This window comes from Petromyzon marinus, chromosome 39, assembly GCF_048934315.1.
Source record: "Petromyzon marinus isolate PM22_M1 ecotype Great Lakes invasive population chromosome 39, UKy_Petmar_22M1.pri1.0, whole genome shotgun sequence".
Classification (NCBI taxonomy): domain Eukaryota; kingdom Metazoa; phylum Chordata; class Hyperoartia; order Petromyzontiformes; family Petromyzontidae; genus Petromyzon; species Petromyzon marinus.
In genome coordinates, this window is record NC_133705.1 from 3,975,438 (window position 1) to 3,987,442 (window position 12,005).

At 44.6% G+C, this 12,005-nt stretch overlaps 1 protein-coding gene across 4 annotated transcripts in view; it reads left to right on the forward strand.

Moving 5' to 3' along the window:
- LOC116950413 (polyhomeotic-like protein 2) overlaps positions 1-12,005 on the forward strand; it is an 85,592-nt gene that overhangs the window by 23,968 nt on the left and 49,619 nt on the right. For 2 of the 4 annotated variants that reach the window (XM_076072828.1, XM_076072827.1), the window contains exons 4-5: positions 9,805-9,993; positions 10,956-11,003. In XM_076072828.1, coding sequence (XP_075928943.1) covers positions 9,805-9,993; positions 10,956-11,003 — 237 coding nt within the window. Of the gene's footprint in view, positions 1-3,475; positions 3,623-9,804; positions 9,994-10,955; positions 11,004-12,005 lie in introns of those variants that run through there. The other 2 variants (XM_076072830.1, XM_076072829.1) reach the window with 2 other exon arrangements.

Consider the following 12,005-nt stretch of genomic DNA (forward strand, 5'->3'; position numbering starts at 1 on the left):
GAAACTGGTCCAGTTTGCTCGTATTGAATCAATATGCCTAAAAATATGCCCTCCTAAAAGGGCATGGGGTTCATAAATGGTGTAAAGTAAATAATTTAGTTTTTTTATGTGGAGAGACGGACATCTGAAAGAGATTCTTTTGCGTGCTTATCAATGCTGTTATTTTCTTCTCCACAGTGACGCTCATGATATTGAGTTCAGTTTTTTCTCAAACTATTCATGTTGGCAACCCTCAGTGTCAGATCTGGAGGGGGTGGTGGAGAAAGGAATGGGGGTAATCCACTGTAATGTATATGCTGAATAACAGTGTACAGTACAAATGAAATATGACACGAGGTTTTATTTTTCATTTAAGCTGAAACGGTTGCATCAGGCCAATAGAGGGCAGTGCAGCAAATCCATTGTTCTACACTCCCATAACTCAACCCACACTAATCAGTACGGTCAAATATCCCTCATTCACTAGTACCTATGATCTTGACAATCTACGGCATGGGGAGGCTCTCATCCAGCAGTGGATTGACAAAAAAACATGGGCTGTACGTATACATTTGCTTGGAAAGTTAGAATAAAACTGCCAACTTGATGAGAATAAATGTAAAAAAAGTGAAATAGCTTGCCAGGTGAATTGGGTGAATCAAAATGAATTTTTATTTTAACTAGGTAAGGCCCACACTGAGCTATGTAGCTCTTTTTCAGAAGAGACCTAGCCACAAATGATCGCTCAACGAAGTGGCTTATCACGTGGAAATTTATGGCAGCCAAATAAAATGCATGTTGATTCTAAATGGGGAGGGGAAAATCTGACGATATCGGAGACTTTGAGTCAGCACAACTGAGATCCTGGGTGGGTATGTCTAAATGGGTTCATGATGGGCATATAGACAGAACAGACATCACTGAGATCATTAGTTTCAGGCACTTGGGCTGGTGTTTTCTATTCTCTATCATGAGGTTAATAAAGCCACCACCACTAACATGCTGGGTCGAAGCATCAGGTCTAGAGGTGTCTGTCCTTCTTTGTCTCATGGGGTTCATAGTGACTGTGGTAGACATTGAGCAGCACTGCCAAAGTCTGAGGTTCAAAGCCTGGGCCTGAGTCGTCTGTTTTTCCCATGCGGTTCATAATGGCCAGATATACTGAACCAGCACCATTACGATCCTGAGTTTGAGCTTTCACACTGGGTGTCTGTCTCAAGGGGTCCATAATGGCCTTGTCATAGAAATTGCGTCAGCACCGTTGCGCTCCTGAATTAAAGCCCTTGGTCTGAGTCTGTCTCTGTCTCAGGGGGTTCATAATGGCCTTGCCAGAAATAGTGACATTCTGCGTTCAAGGCTTCTGACTCGGTGTGATTATATCATGTGGTTATAATAGCCAGCGACAGCAAACCAACACTGCTAAGATAATATCGTCTTGGTAATTTAAATAATATGGTGACCAATAAGTCACTATTAGGGCATACAGTATAATATAAAAACTATTATTTTTAAAAGACACATGGAAGTGTTTTCCGAACTACACAACATTATTTGTCTTCCCATGCCCCGGAATGGCCCCTGCCATGGAAATATGGAATTTCCACTCTTGGCTCAAGGCCATCGGTTGAAGTAAACGCCGCTCCGCTTAACGTACAGTGAGGGGAAAAAAGTATTTGATCCCCTGCTGATTTTGTACGTTTGTCCACTGACAAAGAAATGATAAGTCTATCATTTAAATTGTAGGTTCATTTGAACAGTGAGAGACAGAATAACAACAACAAAATCCAGAATAACGCATGTCAAAAATGTTATAAATTGATTTGCATTTTAATGAGGGAAATAAGTACTTGACCACCTCTCATTCAGAAAGATTTCTGGCTCCCAGGTGTCTTTTATACAGGTAACGAGCTGAGATTAGGAGCACACTCTTAAAGGGAGTGCTCCTAATCTCAGCTTGTTACCTGTATAAAAGACACCTGTCCACAAAAGCAATCAATCAATCAGATTCCAAACTCTCCATCATGGCCAAGACCAAAGAGCTCTCCAAGGATGTCAGGGACAAGATTGTAGACCTACACAAGGCTGGAATGGGCTACAAGGCTGGAATGGGCTACAAGACCATTGCCAAGCAGCTTGGCGAGAAGGTGACAACAGTTGGTGCGATTATTCGCAAATGGAAGAAACACAAAAGAACTGTCAATCTCCGTCAGCCTGGGGCTCCATGCAAGATCTCAAGTCGTGGAGTTGTAATTATCATGAGAACGGTGAGGAATAAGCCCAGACCTAGACGGGAGGATCTTGTCAATGATCTCAAGGGAACTAGGACCATAGTCACCAAGAAAACAATTGGTAACACTACGCCGTGAAGGACTGAAATCCTGCAGCGCCGGCAAGGTCCCCCTGCTCAAGAAAGCACATATACATGCCCGTCTGAAGTTTGCCAATGAACATCTGAATGATTCAGAGGACAACTGGGTGAAAGTGTTGTGGTCAGATGAGACCAAAATGGAGCTCTTTGGCATCAACTCAACTCGCTGTGTTTGGCGGAGGAGGAATGCTGCCTATGACCCCAAGAACACCATCCCCACCATCAAACAAAGAGGTGGAAACATTATGCTTTGGGGGTGTTTTCTGCTAAGGGGACGGGACTTGACCGCATCAACGGGACGATGGACGGGGCCGTGTACTGTCAAATCTTGGGTGAGAACCTCCTTCCCTCAGCCAGGGCATTGAAAATGGGTCGTGGATGGGTATTCCAGCATAACAATGACCCAAAACACACGGCCAAGGCAACAAAGGAGTGGCCCAAGAAGAAGCACATTAAGGTCCTGGAGTGGCCTAGCCAGTCTCCAGACCTTAATACCATAGAAAATCTGTGGAAGGAGCTGAAGGTTCGACTTTTTTATTCACTTTAGCCTCGAAACCTTAATGACTTGGAGAAGATCTGCAAAGAGGAGTGGGACAAAATCCCTCCCGAGATGTATGCAAACCTGGTGGCCAACTACAAGAAACGTCTGACTTCTGTGATTGCCAACAAGGGTTTTGCCACCAAGTACTAAGTCATGTTTTACAGAGGGGTAAAATACTTATTTCCCTCATTAAAATGCAAATCAATTTATAACATTTTTGACATGCGTTTTTCTGGATTTTTTTTGTTGTTATTCTGTCTCTCACTGTTCAAATAAACCTACCAAATTATAGTCTGATAATTTCTTTGTCAGTGGGCAAACGTACAAAATCAGCAGGGGATCAAATACTTTTTTCCCTCACTGTAGGTAATGAAACCAGAAACCAAAGTGGTTTTCCCTGCCCAAGGCTGAGTTACAATGGGACGCCCAAATAAGGGATGGAATGTGAACTGTGACCCTAGATTTTACGCAGTGGCCTTTGCCCCTGCTGCCCCATCCCCTTCCTCTGCCGCAGCCCCTCCCCTTGCTCCTTCCCCCACGGCCCCCTCTCTCCCCCATAACCCCCACCCCCCAGTGCCCCTCCCCCACCCCCAGTGTCCCCTCTGTGCCAAGCGGGCACGTGAGGGACTCTCATTGTTCCCAGCGAACACCAACTCCTCTTTCAAAGAGCCTTGCTCGCTTTCTCTTGGCTACCTCCATCTTTGGCAGGGCTTACACAGCGTGCCCGTGTAACGGTGAGCGAGGGTGATGTGTGCGCGTGTGTGGTGCACGTGTGTGTCTGTGGTGCACGTGTGTGTCTGTGGTGCACGTGTGTGTCTGTGGTGCACGTGTGTGTGTGGTGCACGTGTGTGTGTGTGAGGCGCGTGAGTGCTTTGTGGCATGTGTGGTGTACGTGTGTGTGGGCTGCATGTCTATGAGGTGTGTTTTATTGTATGTAATACGCGCGCGCGTTTGTGCAACACGTGTGTTTGTTTTAGTATGTGAGCGAATAGGTGTGTAGTACGTGCTTGTATATGACCTGTGTTTGTGAGCGTCTTGGTTGTTACGTGTGTAACTGTGTTCAGAACACGCTTTTGTGTGTCACTGCATATGTGTGGTTAATGTGTACGTTTTCTCATACTTGATGCATAACGTGTTTGTCTTTTGTATGTGACTTAATGTTTGTAGTCTGCGTGGTTGTGTGGCTGGGACGTGTGTGAGCCCAAGTGTGATGTGTAAATGGGTGTGTCCAAATGCGTGTAACATGGGTGATTGTAACATGGGTGTGTGTCTTTTTAGTACCGTAGAGTCAATCATCTGTACATGTGTGTGTGTGTGCCAGTGATCTCAGTCAGCCAGTCATCTCAGTCGGTCAACCCGTGGCATCTGGGTCTATTCCGTGACTTCCTGCCAGCGGGCCTTAGACACTTCACGTGGCCTCAAAGTGCACCTAGCATGGCACAAGCACCGTGGTTCTGTCACCACTACGTAGTGGCGAACGGCTGTTGTGTGTGCTTGGTACAAGTGCGACTGCGTGTGGTGAATGCCACGTTGTGTGAAGTGGTTAGTGAACTGCGTGACAAACCCGCAACCTGAGTTCGATTACCGCTCACGGCTTACGTCAGTGGTGAATATCTCGGTTACCTTAAATGAAGTACCTGTTGCGGTTTGTAAACATCGCCATTGGGGAGACAAACACAGCCAGCCGTGGTGCTGGCCACCCACCCCTTAGTGTGCCGTGCCGGCCTTTATAGGTGCTCGCTAACAGCACTTGCACCTACAGTCTGTTATGGCTACATAGGTGATCTTTGCATGTTGTAAATACAAGTGTGTCGGCGTCTGTCTTTGTGTATATGTAACACACGTTTGTGTGTGTGTGGCCTAATACGTGCTTGCTCACAGCACCTGCCCCCCCAGTCTTTAAGGCAAAACAGGGGGGTCTTTGTCTCAAAACATAATTGTGACGTCTTGGTGGATTGTTGGCCAATTAAAAGACAAGTGTGTGTTTCACGACCCACCAGTCAAATAAATCTTATTTACACCCGTCAGCCCACACTCCTTGTGAACCAACAGTGTTAGTCTTGCTGCGTTAGGGGAGTAACACATTCACCATTCGATTGGCGAATTTATTTTTAACATCGTGGTGAATGTAGCAACCTCTCTAGTGGATGTGGGGTTTGGGGCAGGGTCAAGTAAAATTGTTATGCAACTTGTGGCGTTGAATGTATGTCTTGTTTAATGTGCAGCCCGTTTTGGGGGGTGACAGCATCTGCAAACCTTGCAAGCCATGAAGGATATTTGACCATATTTCACCGCGCTAATCAGTGGCAGGTTGGTGAAGGTTGAGGAGGGGGGAAGAGCAGAACAAGTATTCTGAGGTCGAGGCTCATTTCCTTGGGTCATCGGCCTTTTTTCAGTGCAGCTCCAAAGCTTTGGAACGCTTTGCCTTTGCTAATAAGACAGCTATATTTAAGTCTGTCTTGAAAACTCGCCTCTTTAAATTGGCCTTTACACTACTAGTTCTGGACGTTTACCCTGCAGACTCTGTTTATTTCATGCTTTCCATAGACAGTGGCACATTGGGATTTACAGATGAAATGCACTTTAGAAATGTACAAAATTGTTGTGTATTTTACTGCACTGCCCCCTACTGCTCGCAACAACTATTACACTTGTTTGTGCATGGTAGTCTCCCATCCAAGCACGATATATCCAGGCTCAGCCCTGTAGAGCTTCATGAGATCCGACGATCACGTGCATTCTGGGTCATTTGGTCATACCAACATGACAAAAAAAACATCTTTTCTGTCGCTTAGGATTTGATGCATATGTCGTGAGATTAAGAATCGATATTTATATATTAATTAGTGCACCGTTACACTCCTGGGGGGCAGGGTGGCTGCGCTATATTAACACTTGTGCCTCACAGCAAGAAGGACCTGGGTTCGATTCCTAACTTGGGTGCCTTTCTATGTGGTGTTTGTATGTTCTTCCCTGTTCTACATGGTATTCTATGGTTCTTTCCGTGAAGTCACGTAGATAGAAAAAATAACAATAAAATAATACAAATAAAGTAAATAAAAAATTATAAAAATATCACGACGTTTCGATCACAACACAAGCGGTCGTCATCAGGAACAGGTAGGTTAGCCTCTGAGGGCAAGCTGTTTATAAAGGTTTAGAGGTGGGCGGGGCAGCTAATGTTAATGTAGGAGAGGGCTCCGACACCGGCAGTAGGTCTACACCAATCAAAGAGCTGTTTATAAAGGTTTAGAGATGGGCGGGGCAGCTAATGTTAATGTTGGAGAAAGCTCCGACACCGGCAGTAGGTCTACACCAATCAAAGCATTGCACCACGCTCCACACACCCACACTGCTGACGGTGGAGGTGGACAAGAAAACAAATCAAGTCATGACCCGAAGTGGTTGATGACATCTTTCCAATGATTGCTGGGTTTAAAACCGTCGTCCCGGTTGAAATTGTGTCTGTGTATGTATATATGGGTGGCTTTGTGAACGAATCTTTGTTAATAGCCAGTTGGCTTGCAAAATACCATCGTCTTAGAGAAATCATTTTCACATGAGCCAGCCGCGTTAAAGTAATGATCAGCCACGGCAGAAGTGTTTCAGATCTGTCTTATGTTCACGAACACGGTCTGAGACATGTCGTTTGGTTTCCCCAATGTAAATGCTGCCGCAGATACAGCTTGGTTTGTAAACGCCGGGATATTGTATGTCAGGAATGTTGTCCTTCACAGATAGGATCAGATCACGTATTTTACGTACTGTGTTAAATCGGACCTGGATTTTGTGTTTGTTCAAGATTTTGGAAATATTTTTGATTATCCCTGCTATGTAAGGTAAGGTGATGGTTTTGATTCGATCTTTAGATGGCTCCTTCCTCACTGTTGGGGTGATGGCTTTGCGGATTGTGTAGTCAGAATATCCATTCGTCTTGAGATCCTGGTGTACGTGTTTGAGTCCACTGGTCAGGTCTTCATGGTCGGAGATACATTGAGCTCTATGGTGTAGCGTTTTGATGAGGGAATTCTTCTGGGATGGATGGTGGCGGGAATCAGATTTTAGGTAGGCATCAGTATTGGTTACTTTCCTGTAGACAGTGGCTCATTGAGTCATCTGGTCTATTTTTTATTAAGACATCCATGAAGGGTAGCATGCCATCCTTTTCTACCTCCATGGTGAATTTGATTGCTGGGTGTATGGAATTGATGTGGTTGAGGAATTGTTCAAGAGCCGGTCGGCCATGTGGCCAGATGACAAACGTGTCATCCACGTACCTCTTCCACAAGGACAGGCGTAGAGTGGATGCCTGGATGGCGTCCGTCTCAAAATTTTCCATGAAAATGTTGGCCACAACCGGAGATGAGGGAGAACCCATTGGGGTGCCTTCAATTTGTTTGTAGAATGTTCCATTCCAAGTGAAGTATGTATTGGTGAGGCAGTGTCTTACCAGGGCTGGTACATCAGCATTCAGGCCTCGTTGGACCAAATCTTCAATTATTGCAGTGATATTGGTGAACACAAACTACATCGAAACTAATGAGCAAATCACCTGGGGACAGTGAGATGTCTTTAATTGATGATACCAGGTGAGCCGAGTTAAGAACAGAAGAGGTGATCTTACCAGTGAATGGCTGTAAGGTCTCAGACAGATATCGGGCCAGTTTGTAGGTGGGTGAGCCAATGGTGGAGATGATGGGATGAAGGGGTGTACCTTTTGGTAAACCATATACTGTATTTTCCCGCATATAGCCCGCATATGCATATAACCCGCAAACGCATATACCCCGCAAAAATAGCGTTTTGTGTAACACAAATTTCAGATAGTCCGCATCGTCTTATACCCCGCATGCATTCATATCTTTAACGTCATTACCACAGCTTAATTCCATCATATTAATGCAAAGTTTACATTTGTAATACATTCCACTATCAATTGTTAACGTTAAAATCATAACGTGCACAAAGAAAACAAACTAACCGGAAAACAGTGAACTTAAAACAGTAAATAAGTAACAAAAGTAAATATCCAATAAATACGTAACACATAACTGGTAGATAAGTAAGAGTACTGTTAGGCTGACCAGCATTCGACCTCATATTACAGCTACTGGACCGGTAGTTACCCCTGTACAGTTTTAGCACTGGTAGATTGCACACTGCGCAGACAATAGCGGCACTACGGTAACGCCATTGCCTCCTGGCAACAAAGCCATTGAAAGTTTGAAACAAAGCTCATGGTCGCGACTGTATAGTGCTCAGCTAATATCAGCGGCCGAAGGGACTCCGCAATTATGATTCTGCATCTAGTAAATGCTTGTTAAGACCCTTCCCATTGTGCAATCCGTAGCCTCAGCTGAAACTTTCACACCCCCCTACAGCCACTGAAAGTATTACGGTAAACAAAGTGTGCCCACTTCAAACATTGTCGTTTAATTGTACAAACAATTCGAATTATTTAAAACGTGATAACATGTACAATTTTAGTGTTAGTGGTTTATTCAGCAGTGCTTTAGTCAAAGGTATGTGTTACATAGTGGATAGTCCTACCATGAAAGAATTAAACGAGTTATGACATGTCACACGTGTAAAATATTTTTGAGATAGCCCGCACCTCCATATACCCCGCAGGATCTTGTTTTGTTTGTAAAAAGTGGTTTGCCCAGCGGCTTATATGTGGGAAAATACGGTAGTCTGGGTGGTCTAGCAGCAGAAGGTTTTAAGGAAAACCGTTTGGTCTGTTCAATTAATGAAACTGAATCAGTGATACTGTTCGTTTTTGTAATGGGGCAGTTGGTGGGGGATCTCTTTTAATTTTTGTGTAGCATCCATCATTAAGTAGGTCCTGAATTGTGTTATTCGTGACCTGATCCCATCTGTGAAGGACAAGATTCCTGACATGCAATATCCCGGCGTCTACAATCTAAGGTGTATCTGCGGCAGCAGTTACATTGGGGAAACCAAACGACATGTCTCGAACCGTGTTCGTGAACATAAGGCAGACCTGAAACACGGTAGGACCAATTCTGCTGCCATGGATGATCATTACTTTAACACGGCTGGCTCACAATGGTACTTTGCAAGCTGACTGGCTATCAACAACGATTATTTCACAAAGCCATATATACAGACACAGACACAATTTCAACCGAGACGATGATTTTAAACTCAGCAATCATTGGAAAGATGTCATAAACCACTTTGGGTCATGACTTGATTTGTTTTCTTGTCCACCTCCACCGTCAGCAGTGTGGGTGTGTGGAGCGAGGTGCAATGCTTTGATTGGTGAAGACCTACTGCCGGTGTTGGAGCTTGCTCCAACATTAACATTAGCTGCCCCGCCCATCTCTAAACCTTTATAAACAGCTCTCTGATTGGTGTAGACCTACTGCCGGTGTCGGAGCCCTCTCCTACATTAACATTAGCTGCCCCGCCAATCTCTAAACATTTATAAACAGCTTGCCCTCAGAGGCTAACCTCCCTGTTCCTGTTAACGAATGCTTGTGTTGCTATCGAAACGTCGTGATATTTTTATTATTTTTAATTCAATTTAATTTTATTGTAATTTTTTCTATCTACGTGACTTTACCGAAAGAACCATAGAATATTAATTCCTGCAGTCACGAAAGTTTTAAGTTAAAATGTTCTACATGGGTTTCTCCGGTTTCCTGCCATCATAAAAAAACACGTACAATGTAACTGGTATTGTCCAAAATACATCCCAAATGCGGAAAAGTTTTCTGCAAATTACTCAATTTGGATTACACAGAGCAGCAACATCATCATCCACTTCTGCGGAAATTTGGCAGGACTCTCTTTAAAAAGAGTCTTGAGACTCAGGGAGGCTGTCCTGAGCGAACTATCATGCTTAATGGAAAATAAATAAAATGCCTCTGCTGCCCCTTCTGTGTCCCAGGTGATTCAGCAGGCCCTGCACGGGCAACCGTCGGCAGCTCAGTACCTGCAGAGGATGTACGCCGCCCAGCAGCAGCACCTCATGCTGCAGACTGCTGCATTGCAGCAACAGCAGCAGCAACAACAGCAACAACAACAGCAGCAGCATCTAAGCAGCGCTCAGCTACAGAGTCTGGCGGCTGTGCAGCAGGTAAGTGGATGATTGCAGCAGTAGAATAGATGGGTGCAGCCGTAGACGAGATGTGTGCAGCCATATATTATATATGTGCAGTAAGAAATTAAATGTGTAGTGAGACTAGATGAGTCCAGCGGAGGAAATGTCAGGGTGAGTCTCACTCCCATAATGGCCATGTCTTAAAACATCGAGCCAGTCCTGCTGAAACTCAGGGTTCAAGCTTTGGTGTTTAGTGTGTCTTGGGGGATTCATAATGGCCATCTCAGACATTGAGCTGACACCCTCCAATAAGCGTTGAGAGGTTGCTGGAGCAGGAAGGAGACCGGAGTAAGATCAAAGTGGAGAGATGGGCAGAGGAAAATCCATGGACCATTTTGGAAAGGCGATGGATGGGATACAGAGACAGTAACTGAAAAGGCGTAGGCAGCCACGAATGGGTATTTGATGCATTGTGAATATGATCAGTCTGATCTTGTCGTTGGATTTGGAGGCAGTGGAGGATTGGGGTAACAGAGACAGTAACTGAAAAAGGCGTAGGCAGCCACAGTCCAACAGGAGAGACAGACAATAACAGACAGAGGTGAGACTCCCAACACAGAAAGACAAAGTAACAGGATCTACTGGAGGGGGACTTGTGTGAAGTGGAGGGTATGGCAGTAGAATTAGATGAGAAGGGAGAGATAGCTATACACGAATGGGTATTTGATGCATTGTGAATATGATCAGTCTGATCTTGTCGTTGGATTTGGAGGCAGTGGAGGATTGGGGTAACACTGGTTTGTGGATCAGCTGTTCAGTTTGAGCAGTTGCCGGAGAGCTTAAATTAACACCACTAACCTCTCCGTTTCGTCTGTTCCCACTTCTCCGCCTGTCCTCTCTCAACAACACCAACAATAATCCTCTGCCTGTCTGTTCCCCCCGCCCTTCCTACCTGCCACCCATGCCCTCACCCACCCCTTAACTCTCGACCACTCCAGTCCTCTGCCAACTGCCCTCTCGACTACTCAACTCCGTGCCTTGCGCTGGTACGACAGCGAGACAACAGTAACATCAAACCCCTGATCTCCTTTTCCATCCTCCCACCCCCACGACCTCTCCTTCTCCCCCACCCCCTTTCCTTCCTCCCCCACCACCCCTACGTATGCACTGTTTTCCACAGCCTGCCCAGCTCTCCTAACCGTGACGTTACCCGGCCAAGGAATGCCCTGAGCCCTGACTAGGGTTGCCGTAACATGGCCGTGCTGTGATATATCTTACGATACAAGATCCACGACAATCGAAAGTCCGTTTTGCACAATATTGGTATATCGTGATTATCATGGCTCTCTTTATAAAAAAATATTGTTTTGCTTCCTGTCAAAATATTTGTTTAAGTTAACAGTACTAATTAAGTTCACGATATGAAATAAAGTTCGCAATAAATTAAGCTATTTCCCATTAAGTTAGTGATTTGTAAAATGTTTTCCAAACGTATTCACGCATCCGTGGTTATATGACATCATATCTGTAATCTATCCATTTCATTATTTATATTACGTAACTTTCCACTGACTTGCATTATTAGCGTTAAATATTGTAAAGATGTAATCATTGGAAGGTATAACACTTCCGTCGAGTGAAATGCGGTCGAAAAAGTTATGAGCGATCTTTATTCGTGCCTAAAGTTATAGCAAACACAAAAGCAGTGCAAATGTGAAGCAAAATTACAGTCTTGTGGAAACGCCGATTTAGCAATAATCGCCTCATCGTGAAATGGCATCGTATCGTGAATTATATCACAGCAAACCTACCACCCACCCCCTTACCCATTGCATGTGCGTGGATCGCCGTTTCACAGTGCCCCCTTTCAACGGATGCAGGATTATAGATGCTCAGGGAGTTCCCAGAGGGAGGGGATTGTGATGATTACATTTTTATAAAATAATCGATTATTATGCTTTTATATTAGATGCATTGAATCCTGTACATAAGGATCAGCAAAATTGTTAACTATACAAGTTTTATTATGCGAGACCGGCACGGTTTGT